The sequence below is a fragment of the Nilaparvata lugens genome, chromosome 7 (genome assembly GCF_014356525.2).
Source record: "Nilaparvata lugens isolate BPH chromosome 7, ASM1435652v1, whole genome shotgun sequence".
Lineage (NCBI taxonomy): Eukaryota > Metazoa > Arthropoda > Insecta > Hemiptera > Delphacidae > Nilaparvata > Nilaparvata lugens.
This window is the reverse complement of record NC_052510.1, coordinates 18,250,111-18,276,240: the sequence shown is the minus strand read 5'-3', so window position 1 is coordinate 18,276,240 and position 26,130 is coordinate 18,250,111. Positions and strand designations below refer to the sequence as shown.

Below are 26,130 nucleotides of genomic sequence, written 5' to 3'. Positions count from 1 at the left end.
AGGAAAAGATATAAGCCAACAATTCTTTCCTTCATAGATTAAATTGAAAATAAATATTGAGCCGCATGTTTTATTTGTAACTGGAATCAATTCAAGATCTCAAATTTGGGGGTCTGTTATATTCAACATTTAAGATTCAAACATTTCAAGGAGTTCTAGAAGTCTACTTTTGAGTGGAGTCAACCGATGAGTTCAGAGTACGGTATGCCTATTACAATTTAGATATTGGGAAGAATTAATAAGAACTAAGATCAAGTGGCTAGCAACTAGTCATTAGTTCTATAAAGATAAGATTAAACAGATGATTTGAATCCTTGCATTTCCTTGAAAATGACTTTCCATTTCCTTGAAGAATGGCAAGCAATTGCTAGCCTTTCACTTCAATCGGCCAATTGAGTGACAATTTACACATAGTTAACATTATAACATTAGACACCCTATCACAGAAAAACAATAATATTTTCCCTGGCTTATCACAATTTTTCAACATTATCACAGTTTTCAGTTGTAAGAGGATTAATAGAATATTTCGAGATACATGAGAAGCTACTCTACATTTTCTCCTCTGATCAATTGCAAGTGATGAATAATCTCATATGAATCGGATGAGACAGTCAAGTGATATCTATTCATGAATAAATCGGTTGATGAGAATGTAGGATATTCTCCTCATCAGTATAATATCGCATCTCTATCAACGCTCACATAGTTATTATCTGAGATTTCAAAAAGTAGTCATATATTATTTATTTTTTCCAGTTGATCATCAAAGAGACGGATGCCACATTTTTTTGTAAAGATGATGATGACGATTGCTGTCAAACTTCATGTGGATCTCCATGCAACTGTGAATGTGACTGTAGTTGTGGCAAAAAACTGAAACACAAGTCAGACTGTGACTGTGGGTGTGGCTGTTCTTGCCCATCATTGAAGAAAAAATGCAAGAAGAAACGCAAGTCGAAATGTTCCAAATTTTCGGAATGTGAAAAGAGTTCCTGCTGCTCTCCATCAGCACCACCATGTTTTACAGCTTGTCCATTATTCATACCTTACATACCTCCTCCTCTTCCGTGTTATAGTCCATCACAATATTATTGTCCTTCTTCATCATGTTCCTACTCATATCAACAACCATGCTGTTCCCCGCTATGTGAATCTGCAACATGTGCCTCCTCGTGTGGACCCACATGTTGTGCTCCTTGTGGAACAGCAACATATTCACCAGCATGTGGACCCCCAGCTTGTGGACCACCACCTTGCTTCTCCTCATGTGGACAAAATGTATGTTCTCCATCCTGTGGGCACACATACTGCTCACAGTCATGTGCACCAACATTTTCTGCTCCAACATGTGGACCAACTCCTTGTGATCAAGCATTTTGTGCTCCACCTTGCAGATCAGCATGTGTGCAACCATTTGCCGATCCCTGTGGGTCGACATGTTGCAATCATCAGTGCTCTCAACCGTGTGGAGGCTCATATTATCAACCATCAAGCTCCTGTTACTCCTCTTGCAGTTCCTCTTATGCTCCAACTTGTGCCTCTGTGCCCAGTCAAGCATGTGGGTGTGCGCAATATTCATCATGTAACAATAATTGTGGCTGCAGCTCATCTGGTGGATATCGGTCGTGCAAGAAAAAATGGTTGTAGCTGCTAAAATTATTTTGAAAACTGAGAGTGATGCTCACTAAGCATCTGAGAGTACACTGAGAAATCTATCACTAAAAGTTACTATGCTAGTTATTTCCTCATAATAAACAATGTCGAACTCATTATATGATATAAGTTTACAGAAATGAGTAGATCAGCCTATAAGATTTGGGTTTTAGAGTTCAGGAGATAAGTGAGAATGAATCGATGGGAATAAAGAATATTCATAAATTTCCGTTAATTTACCGCATCTTGTTCTCATTTTTGTATTCCTATGTCCTAATCACTCTTCGAATTGAATGTAGACTTATCTAAATTAATTTCCGGGGAAATTACTGCATCTTGTTCTCATTTTTGCATTTCAAAGTTCAAATTACTCTCTTTGAATTGAATGTAGACTTATCTGAATGGAGGTGAATTGAAAAGCAATGGAATATTGAGAAATATCCTACATTGAATTATTGAAGTTTGTGAAATTTTATCTGATACATAATATTGAAAAGAATAGGGAAGATAGTTATTGTTATCCAATCTTTGTTCCCTTCACATAGCCTACATATCTATGTGAAGAGAACAAAGATTGGATAACAATAATTAAAGAATGCGATTGTTTACTAATATCGAAGATATTTCAGGTATATAATAATCAGATACCTTTTGTGATTGATCTAGAGTATAAAATCAACCTTCAAAAAAACAAATTTCAAATCATCATTCCTGGACCGTAAATCAAGTGACGAAGCAGTGTGTGATCATATAGCCTTATCTTTTGGACATCAACATTTTATCAAAATTTTTGGAGAGAAATAGTACAGGATTAGCCTAGTTTTTCCTCCAATGTCATAATTGTATTATGATTATAGTATTTTATACAATAAATAAAATTAGTGATTACTACATTGTAATATGGTGATGAATCACTGATTAATGGTCACAAGCCACTAATTCGGAGTGATCTGCTGACGTACAAATAGGCTTCATAAGTTTAGTAGCTGGGTTCCCATTATAGTAATAATATTTTTTATTTGTTAAATACAGTACAGTCATTATGAATCACAACTATACAATTGTACATAGTCATGTACAAAAAAAAATCTCTAATATTATTTTAACATAATAAAAAAAAAAGATATAGCCTACATGATATCACACAAAATTGTCACATAAAAATTCATTTACACTATAAAAACTTCTTTCAACAAGGAACTTATAAAGATCTTTTTTGAAAGTCATGCTCTTAAAATCTATATTACTAGGCAACTTGTTAAGAAATTTCGTCCCTATGTAGCTAGTTTTTTTTCTCAAAAAGAGTTAGCCTGTGAGGCTGAACGACGAAGTTGTTCCTGTTTCTGGTAAAGTGTGAATGTACCTGTGCGTTGGTCGTTAAACTGCCCATATTCTTAACCATATATAATGGAGTTTTAAAAATAAAAATACAAGGTACAGTGAGTATGCACAGCCTTATAAAATAATCTCGACAAGGATGATTGAACCCCAATCCCACTAAACACCTAATAGCACATTTTTGCAGAATGAATATCTTATTTATGTTCTGCAGAGACGTGTCACCCCAGAGCTCAATTCCATATTTTTATGTAATATGTGAATAAATGAGTGCGAAATATAACGTTTTTCCTGTTTCAGGGGGCACACACTTGACTTATGGAGAGCTAGCCATCTTTAAATTTCTAAAAAGCTATTTGAAAAGTATGAAAAACGGTCCATTTTAATATGTTAGATAATCAGCTAGAGAAATAACCAACTAATAGTTATCAAGTGAAAAAAAATGTTGACTCTCAATTCCATATAAAAATGCCATTTATCACGAAAACTATCTTCTGGAACTAGTATTTCACCAGATCTTACTTATCTGTTTGAGCACCATCATGCGCAGTCATGAGTAAACTGAATTAAAAAATATTTTTTTATAAAGATTGCACAGATGATATCCTGATCCATCGTTCAGCTTATCATCACCCTATTGTCATCTGCAATGTATACTTTGATTGTATGAGGGAGATTCATGCCTATCTCTTGAAATATCGAATGAAAATCATGCTCAAACTTCAAACAGTGCATTGTTGCACTGCAGTTATCAGCTGCTTCTTTTCTCAGCTAAGTGAGCAGATTAGGATTGTGCGATTATGACAGCTATATAAGACTGGTATCATGAACAAAGAACCATTCTTTTGAATCTCATTTTTTTAGATATTTTTGAAGATATCACCAACAGTTTGGGAAGATGGCAGCTCTGAAAGTATTGCTCTTCATCGCCTTTGTAGCTTTCATCCAGGTATGTTAATCATGATAAATAATAAATTGTGCTATTCACCATATTTCTCACTAAAATGGGTATAATTACCAATTATTATAAGAAAATGTTATGAATGACTTCTAATCACAGAATCACTTCTAATTACAATGGATAATTGTTCCAAATCACATACTTGATCAAAAATCATAAATATTTGGTAAATAAGTGATTCATTCAAGATTCATTGATCATTTTAAAAGTACAAATTAGTGATAATAATGATTATGTTACACGTAACATAAGTTGGAAGTACGTTGTACATCAATTATTGTTCAGTAAATCTTTTTGATTCGCAATTTACTGGTAGGGAGTTCTGCTGCATTATATTGTGTATACAGTATCATTCTATGTTGATAATATTCACAGTTGAAGAGTATAGGGCCCCATACACTAAGGAACTTGGATCGGTCAACTTGGTTCGGGGAACCAAGATCGTGTAGAATTTGCCCACACACTGTAGTGGGGAGAGCGAACAACCGTTCGTTACTTCAGTGACTTTCGAGGTCTACAGATGAGCGTTTCAAAGTTTGCAGCTGCTGTGGGAAGAAAATATATTGAATATATATGTATAGATAGAATATATCGCCTTGGCGGACGAACCGAACAAAGTTTTCAATCCAGATTGAAGACCAAATTCGTCACGAATTTGGTTCGCGGTTCGCCAATTTTCCACATACACTGGGGAACATGGTTCGCAAGAACCAAGTTCGCCGATCCAAGTTCCCTATTGTATGATTGTTGAAGATTGATTTTTTTCTGTATGCTACGGAGAGAGAATTGACACAGATTGTTGTAAGAGATTCAACTTGGATCAATGTCTTATTTCACATCTTTATTATGATGTTTTTCCTGAGAAATCAGCTTTGTCTTATAATAAGCTATGCTATGTCAATAAGCCTGCTTTGAATTTGTCCAGAATGTCACTATCCTTTAATTCAGTATGATAAATATTGTAAATTATGTGAAAAATTAATAAGCAGATTAAAAGTCCAATTACAAACCTGAGATGAAAGACATCTCACAGCCTCCTTTATTCACTATCAGTTCATGTAACTTGAAAACTGGAAAAACTTTCAAAACTTCATTAAATGACTACTGAGTCTCATCTGAATGACATCGGACATGTAAATCCAAGTTTACTGAGAAACCAGAATAAACACATTGTATAATCGAAGGGAATGGCTCTATCAGGCTTTCGTATTCCATTTATTCACGATACTTTGTCTATGTGTTGTAACATATGCTAGTAAAATGCAGATGAGATAAATTAAATAATACTGTTTGATAGAAACACAGTGTAGTGGAAATTCACTAGATAGTGTATGGTATGTCAAACACTTGAGATTTTCTATTTTGATTCATGGTACAAACTATGAAATTAAAATAATAATTCTTCTCTCCTTCTCACAGACAACCATGGTGGAGAGCTGCAGGAATTACTACGATGGATGCGGAGGTTGTGGAGGCTGTTATGGTGGATGTTATGGCGGATATGGAGGTTATGGTTGCGGTTATGGTTATGGATGTGGATGCGGATGCGGAGGAGGTTACGGATGCGGATGTTATAGGCGATGTTGCTGTTGATGGAAACAATCCATTATTTTATTAAAATTAACCGGAAAGATCAATGCAGGCCTATAGGAATGACCACTGATCAAATCGTTAGTAGGGCTTACAGTCAAGCACAGTACTGTTCATGATTTGAGATTATTCCAGTTGTTATGTTTTATACTTAATAAACGTGTCTAATGACAAAAATGTTGTTAATTTTTCTGCAATGGAATCCATTTAGTGAATACAATTTTTCTGCAGATGATGAAAATATTCTCACATTAGAGTTATCAATCCTTGAGAAAATAAATCAATAATCTTTCATATTTATGCTTCATAGATCTTATGACTGAGTTGAAGCACAGAAACATTGGCTTCAAACTACAATATAGATTTCATGGAAAAGAGGTTACTGTTATGAGGCTCTTCTCTAAACTACTCTCTAATACTGTTATGAGAGAGTACCCTCATAACAGTCAGGCTATGAGAACGATAAACAGGATTAAGAGAGTCATAATTTCGCTCTCAGATTAGAGAATACTGTATCTCAAAACGTGTTATTGATTATGAGACGCTCTCACATGACAAAAAGATTCTCTCTTTTATGACTCAAGTGCTGAGAGACCTTATTAATGTAAGTGCGTTTGATTATGTGAGAGTCTCTGTCATGCTTATGAGAGTAATACGTTCAAGACTAGTAGAAATTGAAGGAATCGTCAGCAGCGTCCTTCGAATAGTTGATAACACTATTCTCTATGACCCAACTCCAAATTTGAATGTCTGAACCCACAATCACATAGATTTAGCCATACATTCTGTATTTCTTACTGAAACATCAACACAAGAAATAATTTGGTTCATTCAATGATAAGCGGTTCTCGAACACGTTTGACAAACTGCACGTGACCATATCAAGACAGATTCAATTGATAATCAGATGAATCAAAAATAGAGAGATTAAAAATTTCAGTAATGCAGTAACAATTAACAAGAAGTATGCGTTTGAATTATTAGTTTAGTGAAATATTACCATGTGACGAAACTTTATTCAAGTAAAATAATGGTCCTTCTATAAAATGAGAGAAGAGTACCGTTTGTCAGTGTGAATGATGTTTTCAAGAAAGTGGTTACTTGTGATTGTCTACGTTTTCACACTCCTTGTTGATATTGAGGTGAGTTGTGATTGTTTTAAAAAGTTACTTCCTCATCAAGTCAATGACCCGATTCATTTGAATAGTGATTGCATAATAATTGATCCCAAATTCAGCATTCGAGTTTGATGATTTGCAATTTGAAATACACATTGTATGCTGTACTTTTTGTATGGCAATTTGAAAACACAACTAGGGAAAAACATCTCAATAATTATCCAATTAGGTGATTTTGATGGATGAAAATCGATGAGGACAATTCAACATAATGAGGAAACATTGTTTAACGTGTGATATTACAATAATAGGCCACAGTAATATGACAACAATTGAATCAATTGTGGATTGGATAGTATATTAGAGCTAGCACGTGAAACAATCTGAATAGAAACAGGAGTTTCAGTTTTTCCCCAATTAATTCATGACCATCATTCTAATTTTCATGCTCTCCCATGCAGCATTCATCCACTCTATTGCGTCTTTCACCACCAATATTAACAATAGTAGTTTGATATATTCAAAAACCATTATCGTGTTAATAAATACTGTATTTGGAATATTAGTATACAAATATCTAAAAAATAAATATACTATTGTCTCACTGAATCTTCTCTCAATGATAATTAATGCATGCTGAATATATACGGTCGTTCAATACAACTACGGTACCATATTATTTCTTAGAGGAACATTATATTTTGTAGAGCTTAGATTTCCACTAGTTGACACCAAATTATTCAAGTGCACCTCGGTAAACTTCCCGGACCCCAGATGCTCTTTGAGGTGGAGGTCGTAATGCATTACATTTCTTATATTATTCCTAGTGGGAGTAGCATACCAAATTCAATATGAATATGATATTTCTAGATATATAGAATACTAGATATATAGCTGCCATCACCCTACCCACAGACAATGGCAATGGCCTAGTCAGATAAGGCGTGATATCAGACGTTGATAGACTGATGCCGGCAGAGCTTTGGGTTTGAATCCTGCCAAGTGCAAGGATTTGAAAACAACTCCTCATATCTCTTCTCACTACCCCGCACAAGTGAATACTAGTATACATACTATACATACACAAGTAATACAAATAAATACTTGGTTCTTAGTAGACTTATACAGCAATGAAGCCTGAAATACTTGAAAATTACGTATAAAAGTGCTTAACGTAAGAATGCCTACTGGTATAATAAAAGAGTTCGCAACATTTAATTTTCCTGGCTATAGAACGATTGAAATTCAGAGAAACACCAATTTAGTCATTTTAAGACTGAACAACGGATATAATATTATGAAAAATTTGAATTGTTCTTGATGAATAATTTTTTCACATAGTTCTAGGGTGAATTTCGGAGGGTTTTAGAAGTATCTTACATCTTCCATAATAAGCCGCCCTTTCTCGGAAAATATTATCTATCTTTTAAACCAGCGGTAGCCTATATGTACTAAGATAGATACTCTTCCAACAACGTATAGTCATCATAAGTGAAATATGGTTTTCAAAAATCTGATAGCTCCCAGGCATGAGATATTGGCAAATAACCATTAAAATCCATCCAGTCATTCGATAGTTATCTCCTCAGAATATAACGATATGATTGGTTCTAATCTGCACTCGTATAATGAATGAGATTAGGAAGAAAAAAAGTTCAGAACTTATCATCAAGGTCCATGGTCCATGTCTGTGGACATAGTTTTTTTTTCAATCAAATGTAGTCAATATGCAATACTGTACTCCATACACCATACATATATTATGTCAAGCTACTTCCTTCATTTTGCATTCTTTCTTTTGTAAATTAGTTTCATTAATTTATTTGACAAATGAAGATTGCAATGAGAGCTCGTGAATCTCCAAACTATTCTCACACTGAAACCATCATGGAAGTTACTGTAATTTTGTTTTTACATTCATTCATCTCAAATCTCAATAATAGAGTATTCAAAACAAAGAGTTTGGGAAAGCAATATTGGTGTTGTGGTTGCACTGATGAACTATCAATAAGATGAGTTATACTCAATGTGCCCGCTGTATCTGGTTGTGAGAGTGACCACTTTAAGAGCCGAACTCCTGTGAATACTATAATGAGTTTAAAAATCGCTTCGCAGTGATTTGAAACCAATACAAATCTACAGGTTCACTCATTTCTTATCCGTCTTATTACCCACGCACAAGCCTGGAGCTCATGAAGTCATCATCCTCAGTGAAAAAATATTACGATTTTATAGTGATGAATGAGACATGTAGCTGGAGATACAAGTAAAAATCATGTACTCATTCATACAGTTTAGATGACTCGATATTGTATTATAAACTATTATTCTTTGTAGTAAAATGATAGTGATTGTTACTTGGAACAGTGGATTTTTATTTTCAGGTTGCGTCTTCAAAAGTCACACCACATCATGGACATGCGAATGGACAACAGGCTGGAGTATGCTGTTCTACTTGTCCTGCAGTCCAGTATGCAACAGGCAGCCCTGGTTTCCAGTGTCCCATGAATTGGCAAGGAACCTGTGATCCATGTTCAACAACCCATCCTATCTCACACAATTCTGCATTCGATTGCAGAGGAGTTAACCACTTCGGGAATGCAGGAGGATATCATCCACCATCTTCTGCAAATGGATACACACCAACTGATCCAAGCTCTTCGAATGGATATTCATATGTTCCTCCATTTTCAACTTATGGAACATTCCTGAATGATCCCAACAGGGGTACTTACAATGATCCCAACAGAGCTTCCTATAATGACCCTAACAGGGCTTCTTATGATGATCCCAACAGGGGTTCTTATAATGACCCTAACAGTGCTTTATACAATAACAGAGCATTCTATAATGACCCTAACAGAGCTTCCTACAATGATCCTAATAGGGCTTCTTATAATGATCATAGCAGAGCTTCTTACAATGATCCACTCAGAAACTTCCAGAATGGACATGCCCACAATCTATATTCTTCTGGTACAGACTCATCCAGACATATGCCAATAGTTGGTTATCCAGGCTATTTAGTATACAATAATGTACAACAAAGTTCTTTAGGTTCTGCTCAGGGAGACTTACTGGATCCTAATGCAGAAGATCCACAAGGGGAAACCTTTAGAGGCTCAGATTGGGATTCATCAGATGAATCGCGAGGAGATGAAGCTTGGGATCTGGAAGACCCAGCAGGATGGGACCCAGAAGATCCACAAGATGCAGGACTAGACCCAGGCTTGAATGATCCACAGGAAAACGCAGATGATCCTGATGATCCTGGTTTTTCAGTTACAGACATGATTTCAAGCTTGGCACAAAGTGTGATGTCATTGGGATCAGGAGAAGACTCGGCTCTAGGAACATTACAAAGCTTTCTGGCAAATAACAATCCAATACCAGCTTTGGCTGATTTTGCAGCAAACCCGACAGCTGCCAATCTTGATCCAGGAATTGCTAATCTTGCAGGGAATATCTTACCTCAGTTGACAGATGCAATCCCTAACCCCAATATTGGAGAACTTGCAAATAACATCTTACCAGACTTGCAAGCAACCAATATTGGTCAAAGATTCACCGATTTTGCAAATTCATTGAGTAATTTAGGATCTCAATTGCCAAATATCAACCCCATTACAGGCTCCACATTGAGTCTAGGTGATTTTGCACCACAGTTGTCAAATGCATTGTCAGGTGGTAGTCTACCCAATCTTGCACTACAAACACCTCAAGTATTGCCCAGTGTTGATCCAGTTAATTCTGCACCACAAGTAATTGATGCTGGTTATCCTCCTGAATTTGCAGCATGGTATCAGGGCAATGAACTACCAAGTGTCAACCCAAGTCTCATTTTGGGAAGTATTCCAAACCAGCAGACTGGAGCATCACAAGAATTGTCCACAGAATCGTTGCCAAATACAAACTCTGTATCTGATAATGGAGAATATTATGCAAATGGTGATACCATTTTACAAAATTTATTAGGACCGGATTCCATACCAATGCAGCAGAGTGACATAGCAGTACAACAAGAGCCTCCAAACTCATTGACAAATGATGATTCTACACAAATAACAGCAGGTTTTGTTGCACCTCAAAGGAATACATTTTCATATTATGATGATGGAGATGATAATATTCAATTCGCTGATGAATTCACAGTCATAAATAATCAGAATTTCAACAAGCAGGCATTTATAGATCCATTGATAACTAATATCTCATTGAACAATGAGAGCATTAATACAAATCAGGAAGATCCGATAGGACAAGTTGTGAGTCCATCAAGCAATACCGATTCAATATTCAGAAACAAGCAAATAATTAACCAGAGAGTTCCTTTACAAATTTTATTCAAGTCAAATGTGAGTCGAGGAGAGATACAAGTATCAGATAATCATTTTAGAAAGTCCAATAGCATCAGATCTCAGAATTCTAAAAGTGGAGATAAATCAGTATGTGATACAATCAGAGACTCAGCAACAGTATTCAATAAAACACAGAGAGCTCCAAATATTAACTTGAATCCTTTCCTAGTGCTAACTCCTAAGAACTTGACAAGATCTTCTCTATCTCAAACACTTCCAGACACATATATCACAGCAGAAGAATTGGAAGCCTTATATGAAGAAGCAGTGAATTCTGAAAAATCTAGGAAAGTTTTATTTCTTCCTGATTTTGAACTGAGTGAGGAACAAGTGCAGAACATAGTTAATAGGATATCACTAGATATTTCAAAGGAAGAAGGAACCGATTGTCAAGAGCTGGTGTTAATTCCTCTGAACCTCTCTAATAATACTGCAATGATTCCATCCAATGACATTTCTGCTACTGCTATTGAGAGTGATGAATGTGAAAGTGTTTGGACCTTACCATTGTATGACAACAATTCAGCGGTAAATCAAGAGCTATTCGAGAACACCTTCTCCCCACCATCAAGTGACCATGGAACAACTACAGGAGTATCTGAGACGAAACCCTTCACTCCTCAGACATGTCAAACTCTCATCACTGAGTTAGTCCAATGTGATCCCATCTTGTCAACTGATACTTTCACCTACCCTGATATCACAACACCTGATGCGAACTTTCAACCAGATATGTTTGTTTCCAATTTTTCATCGTCGGGAGCAGAAACAGTGATTGAATCCAGCAGCATTTGTGATAACAATCAATATGTCAAGATTGAAAAGCAGAACAATATCACATATTTTCACACACTTCCACCAGATGGTTTGTCTCTTCCTAATTTGACATCAACAGGAACCCAATCAGTAACTGAAATCAGCAATGTTTGTGATTACAATGAAGAACCCAAGGCAGAACAAAGCTGTTTCCCACAATCAGAGAATAGAACCAAGCATCCAACAGAGATCTTCATTCCTTGTTTTATATCTGTTGGCCATGATGAAAATGCACTGGACAAGAAGATATGTGAAATGGGACAAAATGGATTTATAACAACATTCATTCCACATCATTATATGTTCAAAGTCAAGGACCCATCCATCCAAACTGATTCTACAGACACAGATTCTAGAAATTCCATTGGATATTTGCCGTGTCCCGCTTGTCCTGAGGAAAGATTAGAGCATTCAAATTTCAGTTCTGGAATATCAAGTAGCAAGGGTTCATCCACATTTGAGACAATGGATAATGTAGCACTAGTTGATCCTTCCAACAATTTACAAGTCCTCTGTGATAAACTGGATATTGAGGATAACAAACGTTTGGTCACAAGTCAAGGAGAAAACAATCATGCTGTGAAAACAAACTATTCACATCATAATAGTTCAGTAAGCTTTTCTATGGATTGTGAAGCTGCAAAAATTGCAGTTGGAGAGCAAAGTTCATCTTCCAAAGTGATAACATATCCAATCACAATAGATTCACAAGACAAACCAATTCTGACACCTTGCACATCTGGAGAAACAACATTGGACCAAAATGATGGAAATGCAACTGTTAAGTATGAAGTGACAAATGGCCAACCAGTTATTGTTGATGAAAGTGCTGAAAATTCAAAGTGGGAAGGGACAACTGTATTGAAGGGAGATTGCAATAACTTCGAACCTATCACAAGTGGAGCACAACAAACTTGGTTTCCAGGAACAAGTATAAATAAACTGGACTTGATCAAGAATGCAAAGGATAATCATCATTTAACTGTTGAAAAAGATCATATTATGCACCCAAAAACAGGAATAACTATACTTGATCCAATAAAAAAGAACGCCAATATAAATAATTCTGATTATGGTTCACAGGATAAGAATACATTCATAGCAGGAAGTAACAATACTTGCACAGATGATATTGAGGGTTATCTTCCTCCAACGACTCAAGAAAATGAGATTGAACCGTCTTGGGATAGTGGGAATATTGATTCAAACTCCTATTGTGGTGGTGATTGTACAAAATTGCTTGTAAACAATATTGAAGAGCCAGTGGAAAATCAAGTGAATTCAAAAGAGAATCAAGATCAGGCACAATTTTTACCTGAAACGAAACCAGAGGTGCCAAAATGCCCAACTTCTAAAATCTTCATTGTAAAAATAGATAATCTAAAGCCTAATGAGTCATGTCCTTGTAATTCTGTTAACAGTCTGCTTGACACAGTTTGCAGTGATAAGTATACAAAAAATGGCAACTCAAAAGATCATAACTGTCTCTGTAAGTTATTGTCGATGCGTCAGCAGAAAGGAAGTTTGTCTGATAAAATTACACCAAAAAGTCCTGATACAGTAGATTGGAGCCTGAATGGAGTTAGTGGAAATGGTGCACCATCTTCAATTCCTTCTGAAAATACAGGATATTACATCATTCCAACAAATAATGGATTTCAAAAACCAGATGAGATCTTCCCTCAGGAACAAATACGAACAAATATAGTTTGGGACAGAGTAGAGAACATGAAAAACTCAACAATCGGAAAACAGACATGTGAAAAAAGTATAGACAAATCTACAGCAGCTGAGGGTGATATCAGTTCAACATCACCAATCAACAGAAATTGTAAGTGTAATTTTGGAAAAGTGAATGAGCGGCAGAGGAATGTCAGTCAGCAAAATGGAGAATATGTTCAGAAATATTCAAGTGGTGGAGCTACATCTAATTCAGTATGGCAGAAAGTGGAAACACCCAAGCTTTGTCCCCCATCTGAGAAACAGAAAATTGCCGAACTACCAAATGTGGAGCCACAAATCCAAACATTAATAGCAGCACACAGAATACCATATAAAATACCTGCAGCTAAAGTGTGCCCTTCAACTGAAAGACAAATTCATAAGGAGCCACTCCAAATCTCTTCAACATCTGAAAATATTATACCTGGTACAGTTGAATCACCTACAATGAAGCAAAAAGAAGAAGCACCTGAGGCTTGCCTTTCATCCAATGGTGACCAAGTACCAATTTTGGAGAAAGCAATCCAAACATTCCCAACAGCATATGAAATTTTCCCTCCTATTGATAAATCAGTTTGTAAACCTCCATTCAACGAACCTCCAACACCTCGACCACTACCAAGAGTTTGCCCTCCATGCTATGGACATATCAAGGAGAATGCAGCACCAACTTTCAATTCACCAACAGAATACATTCCAGCGCCTCCAAAATATTCTGCACCGATTATTTGTCCTCCAACGGTTGAATTTAACAAGACAAATGAAATACCAGTAACTAATATTTTCAAGCCAACAGTTCAAAATATTCCAACATCCTCTATTATATCAGTTCATGATACTTGTCCTCCTTCTCAAGATCACAGTCAAACAACTGTTACTCCAAAAATAATTCAACATGTTCAAAAAATACCTAAACCTCCAATCTGCCCGACTGATGAAAAAATAGAAGAAAAAGAAATACCAATTTTCAAGTCTACAGCTCAGAATATTCCAGTACCTGAAGTTTGTCCTCTTAACGAGTTACCGGATACAATTCTCAAGCCAACAATTCAAAATCCTCCAACTCCTGAAGAATTATCTGTAACAAATGTTTGCCCTTCAAATAATGAACAGCAGATTGATACTGGAACAATAGTTCCCCAGGAAATAGAACAAAGTAATGACTGGCAGACAAATATTGTAAGAACTCATAAACCTTTTGAAAAATCGCCATGTGAGAAGAATTTGAACCAGAATATGAGTATTGCTGATGAACTCAAGGCTTCTTTGAATGAGAGTTGTCTCTGTAGGTTGAAAGCTGTGTTAGATAAACACAGAATATCAAATGGGAAACCTTGTCAAAATGTAAATGGAATCATAAACAAGTCATATGAAATAACGAATTTTTCATCTCCTCAGAATGATCCAGTACTAACCAATTGTATCTCAACTGATGAGCCATCAAAGACAAATGAACTCATCTCACAATCAGTGTCAACGACCAGGGATTGGAATAACACTTTTAATTACAACACCCAAGTGAACAATGAGAATTATAGAGGTGATATTAAACTAACTACAGAAATGGATTGTAAAACATGTCGAGAGAAAAGAAAAGAGCTACTGGCTAAGATATTGAAAGAAGTGTTCATAAATAATTTGGATTTGCTCTGTGAAGAGAAGAAGCCGTGCTCTCAAGGATAAACTTAATTGAGAATTCGTTGAGGTGGATATTGATTATCATATAAATTGTCATACTGCTCAAAGAGAATTGATCATTTTGAATCGGACTACAGACTGAGCTATTCTTTCTCAGTTCTATGATTTTCAAAGAATTTTTTTAAAATTGAGATATAGATTTCCATACTGTAGTACTTTTGTAATTAAAATAGATTATTTTGTAATTTTCCTTAGGCTATCTTACTATTTTGTATCAAAAATAAAATTCTGTTTTACAAATCAAGTATGAAGAAGAAAGAAAAGCTTTCATTTTTTATTGAAATCCTCTCCTTTGAATTTCAAAATTTGACAGAGTGAGAAGCTGGAGAGAATATCGATACTCCACACCTCTTTTTTGGTGTCATCCAATTGTTATTTTTTTCTATTTGTGAGAATATGGTACTATTTTTGAAGTTGGACTGCAGGTAAAATTATCCAAACAATCATGATTGCTGATTGTGAGTGAGCATAATTTATGTTGAACACTCTACTCAAGATATTACAGAAAGTAATATCAAAATGTAGAACAAGTACCTACAAATGTAGAACATATTATATACAACGGTAATGTATGTATTCAACTAATTGGTATTTGTAAAAATGAGTCAAGCCGATTATGTGATTTTCATCCCATATTGTTATAATTTTTCTTGATATCAGTGGAATAAAACTTTGCAACTTTGTCCAATGATATTGGAGAATTCATGACGTATGGATTTGTATAGTAAGAAAAGATGCTGATTCATGTTTAAAAATTTCAGTGTTTTCTCTTTTCCACTTCTCTCACTAATGATCTTAGATCGAGTAGTCATGCTGTCAAAAAGTATGGAATGAGAAACAACAATAATTTTAGTTCACCCGTTAACACAACAAGTAGGATACACATTTATGTCTAATATTGTATAGTTTGAGCTTTATGAATAACTGGTTTGAACTCATCGATAAGCCATGAACCTTAATGAATTTAATCTATTTGGAAAAATGATTCAATCACAGAAAGTAACTTCTACTTTACACGATAAATCAGATCAAAATCAGAAAGTAGAGCATTTTAGTTTTATCTATAATAAAATAAAGAAAATAATTTGCTTATACATAGGCCTACACGGAAAAGAAATACACAATTGACGCATAATCACTTATATGTACTAATGAAATGATCAACTTGCAATTTCACATTAAGGTTCTGAATTCACAGAGGGTAGACTCACGGTATTTAGATGAAAATACCATGGATAGACCAAATAGATTTTCTATATACCGTGGATAGACCTATAGATTATATACCTATTTTTATTCTTATTAATCAATTTTAATCTGATAACTAAATCAAATTTATTCAGATTGTGTTTCAAAGTTTACACAACATTAAAAGCCCAACCAAACAGAGCGTTCTTTCAAACAAAGTTTTGGCGTAATTGGTAGCATGTGCGATTAACGAATGACCATAAAATTCATTTTTTTTTTGCTGGAAATTCACAACTCTTATATATGAAGATTATCCACGTAATTTTGGCCAAATAATAAATAATTATTAATAATTATTAATTATTATTAGACATAAGGAGATTGCATTCTGCAACACCAAATTTTTCCCGGTGCAAAGCACGGGCTACCTGCTAGTATGATCTATGATATGAAACAATTGATACTGAACATTTTAAATCAATTCAATCCAAGTGAGAAAATAGTTTTGCATTTCTATCGATATTTTTGAATATTAACAAAATATTTTTATATTCTTAAGTATAATTTTAGGCTATTTTTGATTTAGGCATTACACCTCCGTATTGTTGAATACGAACTACATTAGGCCTATTAAAATGCTTCCGTTAAAATATAATAAGGCGATAGATGAAGATAACAACTAAGTAAAATAAATTATTGTTTGAAGACACTTTCAAAGCTTGAATTGACTCTACCAGTCGTAGATAACAACGAAAAATTGGTTTAATTGAATTTATAAAATTTATTTAGGCTGAATGTTTGTATCAAGATATAAGAATTTCTTCAACAAAACCACAGGAACGACTAAGGATAATTAATATAGTGTGACCAAAATAAATTCGATGTCAGTTTAGGTGTCACACACATAACAGCTACTGGTACCAATACACAGAATTTCCCTTTGACAGTTTTTTTAACTCAGCAGACCAAACTCAGACAAAACAAGGGATTTTCATGAATCTCATGAGAAAAACTGTATTGTAAACCCAGATTGGAAGCTCTGACCTTCAAAAACGGTTTCTTATCGTCCGTGCATTGTTATTCATTGGACGAAATCTGTTAAAAGCACATCCAAGTTCCAGATAGAGTCAAGTGTGACATCAACCTCATGGAACACAGTTCTCAGTTTCAAAGTGACTTCGCCTCCGAACGTGATTCGAGCTCAAACCATTAGACAATATAAAGTAGGCCTTTATGAGAATTTGCTCGTAGTACAATAGTTTTTGTGAAACAGAATTTATACTGTCTTGGATTTGTCAATGAGAAATACTTGGATCTGATGATATCAACGGAGCGGTTTATTATCCTTTGCTTTCTAACACAGGTTGGTATAATTGTTTTCTATCAAGAGCAGTCTTAATAACTCACCGGTAGTCAAATTTCATATAATGAAGCAAAAAGCATACTGTCTGTTAAGGACCTGAATAATAATAAAAGTTCAATGCATTGTGATTTTTAAGTGGATGTGAGTGTACCATTAATAGATATTTTGATTTTATTCACGAAAGTCGTAGATGTCTTTTTTAAGTGGATGTGAGTGTACCAATAATAGATATTTTGATTTTATTCACGAAAGTCGTAGATGTCTTTTTTAAGTGGATGTGAGTGTACCAATAATAGATATTTCGATTTTATTCACGAAAGTCGTAGATGTCAGCCTATGATCGATATATTTTTGTACCATCATAGGCTACATTAATGCATTCTACCATGCTACAAAGTTATGAATATTAAGTTTGTTTTATAATTTTCTGACGATAACCAAGTGAATTTTAATGAATGTTTGATAACTTCCAACTGTATTGTGAGGGATGTTTATTTGTGATACTAGATTGTCAGATAAGCTGTGATTTTTTTAATTTATAATAGCAAATTTTTAGTGGAGAATAAATTATAAATAATTTTCTTTGGTCAGAAAAAACAAAAGTGTATGTCATATAATGTGTGGTAATTATAAAATTCCAATAGTATCAATATATCTCAATAAAAAACTTAGCGGGTCTATCATAACAAAAAAAATTCTAAATCATAAATAATGAACGTTGTTTTAATAATATTTCCATCAGCAATGAATTGTAGAAAAATGGATCTTCACATCTATTGCACCACGAGAAGATTCTGAATGATTCAGCAGCATTAAAACCACATTATCTCAAATAGCTTTCAATTCATGGTGATAATGATTCAAGTAGATGAATATCTGATTGATTATTGAAAGCAGAATTGAAATCTCATCCGAAGTACTGTTGTGAATGAAATGAATCTATTGCTACATTGAAAAATTATTAATCCTTTTGCTACATAATAAAATTCTGAATATGATTTCTAGAGTGAAGATTTATTATAGTGACAGTGCTTTTGTTATAATTTCCAATACATTATTAAAAAAGTAATAGATATTTGTAGAAGCTGATATTTATTTTTCATTCGCAGGCAGCAATAGGATTGAGTAATGCTCAAAGCACAGACCAAGATGACACAACCACAAAATCACCAGTCATTGAAATAGATTCAGAGGAAAACAAGATCGAGGATGGACCATTTTTCTTCAAAATCAATGCTAAACGGAACAAACCCTTCACATTGCCCATCATAGAGGTGCCAAATGTTGATGGCTTCGACCAAAAAACTGCATGGGAGGTATATAATAATGAGAAAACTTCCAAGGTTGAAGAAAATGATGTTAAAAATGAGAAAGGAGAGGAGTCTTTGGAATCTCCTGACAGCACTTCGAATGAGAATTCATCAAAAGTATTGCCAGATGACGAATTCACAGCACCAGAGAGTACAATAATTAACAAACCAGAGGAAATATTTGTGAAACCTCTTCATCAAAGCACATACGTGTACTTTTACAAGCCTTTAGATTCTACAAGAACATCTGAAACTTCTTCAACTACTGAAAAATACCCCACACACGATGACATTGGTTTGGATCACAGTGCATTTTCAAGTCTAGGATTTGGATATCCATTTTTGGATAATATTCTATCTGTTCCCAGCACTAATATTCGGATACAAGCCACACCAAAAGTATATCATTCGACCCAACAAGTGAAGGAGGAGGATCAGATTCATGATCAGGGATTCTCAAGCTTCAGTTTTGGATATCCTTTTTTCAATGATTTCTATTCTTTACCTCAGCTTGAGAAACCCATAAAGAGGGCTGTAACTAAAGTGAAGATATTCACCAACGGTTTTGAAGATGATCAACCAGCAGAGCAACAGGAAATGTTGTACCCAAGCAGAAGCTCTGAGGAAGAGAAGGTAGACGACAGTACAATAGTAGATAGGGTTGTGAATGAAAATTTGAAGGAGAGGAAAGATGAAGAACATGGCAAAACTGAAGATGAGATCAAGTTGAATAATGATTATAAAAGCAAGGAAACGTCAACCAACGTTGAAGAAATCCTGAGATCAATCTTACCAATCTATGACTGGGCATCAAGCAGCTTCTTGAATATGAATATGAACCAAGATATCCTCAATATTGGGAGTATGCTTAGAAATAACTATTATAGTGCATTAGAAAAACATACAGACAAAAGAGAAAACAAACATTCTACATTTCAACATCCTCCACCAGAGATCTTACCAGAAGTTGAAAAAGATATTGAAAATGATACACCTGAGCCCCGATCATTCATTGAAGAAGTTATGGATGAGATTAATGGCGTCTCCCAAGAAAATAGAGAACTTAACATTGAAAGACCACCGACTGATAAGGATTTGCCAGACCTTGAAAGTGAAGGAAACGAGCCAAAAAGTCCAAAACCAAGATCTCCAGCTAAGTGCATTTGTGGTTTCAGTCAAGGAAGTACGAATTCCTGTTCTTGTTTCCCAGAAACATTTGTCTATTACCAATATTGCAGTGTACCTCTCCCTCCCACAGACTGAACTTCATTAGAAAACCCCTATTATTAGAAAATTTGTGAATTGTAGAATAAAACATTTTTTATTGACATGAAAATGACTCTATTCAATCATTAACATGTGTTATTTATATTTAATTTGTATATTGTCAAATAAAATATTTTTTATTTTAAAATGTTGACTAATATCTATAGTATTAGTTCTAAGTGTCAAAATTATTCGTAGATCAGGTAATAAGATTGCAATGGATGATATTTTTCAACGAATCCATCACTCAATAATTTTGATTGAATTACTACCAAATGTAGGCATATAGATATAATGCTATGAATTTCAGTGGAAAGTATAGTAGACTTATAAAGATTTCATTCTATTCATTCTATACAGCTCGGCTTTAGGCTATATAAATAGTTGTTTATTCTTGTAGATGGATTTTCAGAATAGGTACGGTAAGAGTCAATACATTCAATTTGAATTTATACTTTGTTAAATATGTCAGCTTTTTCAAATCAATAAACTAATATGGATTATTTTTTTGGGTGAAAATTTCAAACAGAAATTCTATTCTTGGATTGTTTTCATGTGCTAAATTACAATTTGAAGCAATTTTTGACATTTGTAATGGTGAAGATGATTTGAAAATGTTTTTTCCTGCAAAAATGAAAAATTTCAATTGTACCAACAATCAGGTTTTCAACTTAAAAATAAAATGTGTAAAATGTTCGCCTCCATGGTGCACATTGAGTAACGCTAAAATGGAGTAGCAAATAATGGTGGTCAGACAAACTTATGTTCTCCTCATCGAAAACTACACAACATCTAAAAGAATTTGGGAATATAGTGTATATCTAGGCATTTGAGACTCATGAGCTATATAGGCTTTGTTGTATAATATCTGCCATACGCTACATAAAATATGGAATAGCTCTCATGAAAGATATTTTAATTAATAAGATTGCGCAGCCTATAAGTGAGAGAAGCAAAAATAGCTTATAGATAAATCTACTTATTGAATAGGCCTACATCATTCATTGATTTTGTCCGATAATTTAAAATAAACTTATGGTAGAAATGTATAATGGGAGGGTCCAGGGACAAATACTTGGAAAAGTTTTAACAAACAATTTAGTATTTGTATTCATAGCAACAAATGGCAATCTATTTGTCAAAAATTTGCCAGTGTGAACCAGGTTTATGATGATCGTAAATAATGATGGTTTGTTCAATCTAGAAAATAACAATAACCATGATGCATATAAATAATCGACAACAATAATAATTATAATATAAATAGATTTCTCCAGTTAAATCAATTGGACCCTATGTGGAATTTTAATGGAGCTTATGTGAAGTTACTCAATTATTGCTCGCTAATACATGGAGCAATACAAATTAATTCATGGAAAATGCAAGCTTCATTATTATTTATGGAAATTATTGTATTTCATAAGCAAATTATTCTAATAAATTTCTATAAAGACATTCTTCTATTCCTACTTCTTGTGCTGAGTGCAGTAGATTAATTTCATAACTTCTAGACTATATGAAACAAGAAATATAATTTAATCTTCTATTATTATTATATCTCATGATTTTCTATTAGGATACCAATAGGCACTTCCAAACACATATTGTTCCAAAGTTAGCTTCCATATTATTTTCAAATATCCTATCAAGATCATGAGATGTAGTAAAATGTATTCATATAAATTGAAAATAAGGAACAATGATAAGGAACAATTATGTGACTAGTGACTTATAATTCTTATTTTCATTTTTTATCGTTTAGTATTTTGATAAAGCTACTTGAATGTTTAAATAATAGAAGATTCACTAGCACACTTGGAAATTATTATTTTACTTCAGACACGACTAATTTCGGGTAGGTATCTATCCCATTCTCAAGACGTGACATTTTTTCTAATTAGCTAGCACATCACATAATAATGTGGGATATATCACGCTACTTTTCCACATTTTACTGATAAGATTAATATTATTCATTTCTTCATTGAAAATTTTTTTATATTGAAAATTAATATCGATACTCGCTGCCAGCACTCAAACTTCGGTTTTGCAGGCATCGCCAAACATGTTATTTTGTTTTGACAAAGTTGTTTTTCGTGTATATTTAAATATTAATCAATATGTTTTTTCAACTTTGTAGTGAGGATTATTATTTTTGTTGTGGCGAAATAAAATTTGATTTGATTATTATACAACCCAAAGAAAATTATCGTAGGCCCAAAAAGTAGTAGATGATTATGGAGATAATCTTTTCGAGGAAAAAATATAAAGGCCCAAATTGGATTGATAAATTTGAAATACAATTGAGGGAAAATATCAATCTTCCAGTTTAGAAGCAATGGGTAGAATCAAAGACCTTAAAGATGCATGGAATCGCTAGTGTTGTACTGGGAATTGAAATCGGCCATTGTGGGGGCATCCTGGAAGATTATACATACCAAATGCCTTTGTAATCTATAATATTACAAATATATAATATATAAAATATCGCGCTAAAATACCTCAATGGCGGCCTTCAATTTCAAGAAAAAGCTAGCATTGGGAAGGCATAGGCACTATGGGTCTATCTAGACCTCTTTAAGGACTTTGGGTAGAATAGACCTACGAAATTTTCATGACATGACGTGGTAGCAATTAGAGCATAATTATTAGGCAGACACTCTGAACATTATCAACTGACAGCTGTCAAGTTATTTGAAGAATTTACAATCTTCTCCAAATTTTGAGATGAATTTTGTACCTTCAAGTGTTAAATGAACTACTCTACTATCCACAGTTAGTTCTATAACTTATCAATTTATTACTTCATTTTGTAAGAGTAACCCTATCTGGAATACTACACTCGCCAGAAAATTATACACCATTAATTGAAACAAGCATTGAAATCTCCTATTACTTCCAATATTCATATTTCTTGAACATTAAGATTATATCAAAAAAGTAACAAGATGCTCGGGTGATAATAGATAACAAGAATTCAATAATTGTATCCTTTCAAGTAGATCATTATAATATATCATTTTTAAGATATTCGATAGCTTGACCAGAATCCAATTATTTTTGGAGTGACAGACTACCCCGAACAATCAATCAGACTTGCAGATAGACAAAGCATATTATGCTTATATTTCGGAATTTTTCAACAGTTTTCAAAATGCTTGTATAATATTGTCATCTCAGTCAGCCTCTCAGCCAGCCATTAGCTACTGCTTCATGTTCCACAATTATTAGTTTCATACAATGAGGATTCTTCACCAAGTGCAGAACCGAGCGTTGGGTTTCTTGAGAGTTGCATCAGTTTTACTTCTTGGAGCAAAGGTATTATTATTAAAAGCACCATGTAGGCTACTGTATATTTGGAAAAATGATATATTGTGTATTATACATAAATAGCCATTGAGCAATATTCAATAATGTTCAATAGTAAAAAGTTCATTATTTATTTACACACAATTTTAAGAGTCTGTGTCGCGCGAAGCAGCAATATTAGATCAGAATTTGATTTTTTTTTAATCTGAAACAGGCCTGGTTCTACCATTCAACGATATTTTTCTATAATCAACATTTTTTTCGGACAAATACTTGGAAAAGTTCTTACAAATTCAGTATTGATGAATTTCCGATCATTAGAATCCAATCTTTCCAAACATTAGAATTACTTAGCTGGTATTGATTGCTGTTCTTGATTACTTTTTTAATTTATTTTTTGCCTATCTCTACATCTATTGTATTGTTCAAAGCAATACTATATAATTTTCGAACTTTTGCTTCAATCTTCAACTTTTATTTGGTGAATATCAAGTATTCACAATCTCTAATTAAATTGTCCAACTGTTAAAAATATAAGCTTACACAAAAAGATTGAATATTAGGCTCAGGAGAGTACTTACTTAACTTATTGAATAGAATGAATTTGAAATTTATTGAAGGGGCGAAGTTTAGATTCACTTCACTATCCAACAATGATAAAATACGAATAATCATTCATAATTTTCATTTCTGGAATAGAGCAATCTTATTGTGCTCTTCTTCTCCCGAGGGAGATTGTTCATAACATACTTAAGTTCCAATGTTTATTTACGCTATGCTCACATTGATTCTATGTACAAGTTGTATCTCTGAGAACAGAGCTAGTTTCATTCCAATGTTCCTTGTTCATTTCTTTCTTATTCTGATAAAGCCCCAGCCCTATTTGATAATCTCCAGTGAGAGTTACAAGAAATTTAACTAAGGAATGATTTCAACTACTTGATGCTGTAAGCATTGATATGACATGAATTTATATAATAATTTCATAATAATTTGGGGTACGTATCATGAGCATTGAAAGTCCTGTCAAAGGAAGAAGAGGCTCTTATTTTCTAGTCTTGAATAGTACCAAAGGTGAGCAATGTGAAACAGCATATTCATGAATAATAAATATTTTTTTTTTAATTGGTACGTCTAGCCTTTTATAAGAGGGTGTATAAACAGACGCCTGATGAAACGAAATCTTCTACTTCAAAAAATAATATGTCTAGTATGTTTTATTGAAACATGTTCAAATGGGTTTTATTAAAGTGATTTATATTATTTTTTATTTATTCTATCACTATTAATAATGTGACTGATGTATAAGTTTGATGTATTGTTTAAGGCTCAACCTTGCTGCGGACTATGCCTACCCGACTGCTGCTCCCTGCCCTCCTTCCCACCCAGTTCCGGCTACTCGTGTTGCCCGCCGCCCAGCTACTGTGTACAGAATGTTGTCGTTGGTTCACAAGATAACGACAAGGACAAAAACAAAAACAACGACGATGAGCAACAGTGTTGCAACATTGATCCGTGTTGCCCACAAGATTACTGCTGCTGTAGAGAACCCAGATGCAGCTGTCAGGAAGATCCAACCATTCTGAGACGAATTTTGGCAACACTGCAACAGCAACAGTGCCGCAGAAGGATCGTTGATCCATGTTGCTCCAGCGGGATGAGATCGTCGTATTCAGATCCCAGTTACGCGTTCTCTTCCAGCGGTATGAGATCATTTTCAGATCCCAGTTTGTCGTTTGCTTCCAGCGGTTTTGGATCATTCTCAGATTCCAGCATGGGATCATCGTCGAGTGCTCTAAGAGCACTTCTAGATCCTAGTCTATTTTCATCTGGCAGCAGTTCGATCTCAGTTTTGGATCCCTCTTCTCTTCTCTCTTCGAGCGGCATGAGATCGTCCTACCTGTTGGATCCTTTGATCTTGGCTCAGCTCACCGATCCACAAACCTGTTGCTCCAACGGCTACTATGATCCATCGTCGTCTTCGAGCTACAGCTATGATCCATGTTGCAACACGTGCAATCCATGTTGCAAGCCTTGTTGCAATCCATGTTGCAAACCTTGCAATCCATGTTGCAATCCGTGTTGCAGACAGCCTAGGCAGCCATGCTGTCAGCGCAGCCAGAGAAGAGTTATTCTCATCGACAATGTAACTCCTGATTCTTGCTTTGTATGAGATTCATGAATACAAATCAATGATTCATTGGAACCGAAATACATGTATTCATTTGTAAATCCCTTTACCAGTATATTAAGTCGCCTACAGTGGTTAATTTAAAAATCCATAGGCTTTTTGATGGATATATTTTTATTGAAAACCAACTATAGTATTCATTTGTATGGAAATTCTAACGAAATTAAACATTGTAGTTTTACACTACAAACGGAGATCTTGTGAATATTATCTGTCAAGAAAATATATTTTCCAATGATTTAATAT

The 26,130-nt window shown here is 34.3% G+C and overlaps 4 protein-coding genes across 5 annotated transcripts; all 4 read left to right on the top strand.

Annotated features, from left to right (window-relative positions):
* Positions 1–3,703: 3,703 nt before the first annotated feature.
* On the top strand, positions 3,704–5,722 carry LOC111045895 (keratin-associated protein 21-1). Its single transcript, XM_022331373.2, has 2 exons — positions 3,704–3,943; positions 5,375–5,722. Exons 1-2 carry the CDS (start codon positions 3,893–3,895, stop codon positions 5,546–5,548), a joined length of 225 nt encoding a protein of 74 aa, XP_022187065.1. The 5' UTR covers positions 3,704–3,892; the 3' UTR covers positions 5,549–5,722.
* Positions 5,723–6,407: 685 nt separating this feature from the next.
* Positions 6,408–15,504, top strand: LOC111045901. Of its 2 annotated transcripts, none has more exons than XM_022331378.2 (2): positions 6,408–6,687; positions 9,048–15,504. In XM_022331378.2, exons 1-2 carry the CDS (start codon positions 6,622–6,624, stop codon positions 15,240–15,242), a joined length of 6,261 nt encoding a protein of 2,086 aa, XP_022187070.2. In that variant the 5' UTR covers positions 6,408–6,621; the 3' UTR covers positions 15,243–15,504. The 2 variants fall into 2 exon arrangements, with proteins under 2 accessions (XP_022187070.2, XP_039288172.1); XM_039432238.1 differs by having other exon boundaries at positions 6,410–6,687; positions 9,031–15,504.
* A 2,022-nt stretch (positions 15,505–17,526) lies between these two features.
* Positions 17,527–20,532, top strand: LOC111045919. The gene is made up of 2 exons (XM_022331396.2): positions 17,527–17,808; positions 18,918–20,532. Exons 1-2 carry the CDS (start codon positions 17,764–17,766, stop codon positions 20,379–20,381), a joined length of 1,509 nt encoding a protein of 502 aa, XP_022187088.2. The 5' UTR covers positions 17,527–17,763; the 3' UTR covers positions 20,382–20,532.
* Positions 20,533–23,471: 2,939 nt separating this feature from the next.
* On the top strand, positions 23,472–25,905 carry LOC111045896 (keratin-associated protein 5-5). Its single transcript, XM_022331374.2, has 2 exons — positions 23,472–23,702; positions 25,021–25,905. The coding sequence occupies exons 1-2, from the start codon at positions 23,625–23,627 to the stop codon at positions 25,864–25,866; spliced, it is 924 nt and encodes a 307-aa protein (XP_022187066.2). The 5' UTR covers positions 23,472–23,624; the 3' UTR covers positions 25,867–25,905.
* The last annotated feature ends 225 nt before the right edge of the window (positions 25,906–26,130 follow it).

What these genes read in the sequence shown, in the direction of transcription:
- LOC111045895 (XM_022331373.2), top strand. Translation starts at nt 3,893, where the DNA reads ATGGCAGCTCTGAAAGTATTGCTCTTCATCGCCTTTGTAGCTTTCATC. An exon ending in CCTTTGTAGCTTTCATCCAG is followed by an intron (nt 3,944 to 5,374) that starts GTATGTTAATCA and finishes TCCTTCTCACAG; the next exon opens with ACAACCATGGTGGAGAGCTG.
- LOC111045901 (XM_022331378.2), top strand. Translation starts at nt 6,622, where the DNA reads ATGATGTTTTCAAGAAAGTGGTTACTTGTGATTGTCTACGTTTTCACA. An exon ending in CACTCCTTGTTGATATTGAG is followed by an intron (nt 6,688 to 9,047) that starts GTGAGTTGTGAT and finishes TTTTATTTTCAG; the next exon opens with GTTGCGTCTTCAAAAGTCAC.
- LOC111045919 (XM_022331396.2), top strand. Translation starts at nt 17,764, where the DNA reads ATGATATCAACGGAGCGGTTTATTATCCTTTGCTTTCTAACACAG. An exon ending in TCCTTTGCTTTCTAACACAG is followed by an intron (nt 17,809 to 18,917) that starts GTTGGTATAATT and finishes TTTCATTCGCAG; the next exon opens with GCAGCAATAGGATTGAGTAA.
- LOC111045896 (XM_022331374.2), top strand. Translation starts at nt 23,625, where the DNA reads ATGAGGATTCTTCACCAAGTGCAGAACCGAGCGTTGGGTTTCTTGAGA. An exon ending in TTTTACTTCTTGGAGCAAAG is followed by an intron (nt 23,703 to 25,020) that starts GTATTATTATTA and finishes GTATTGTTTAAG; the next exon opens with GCTCAACCTTGCTGCGGACT.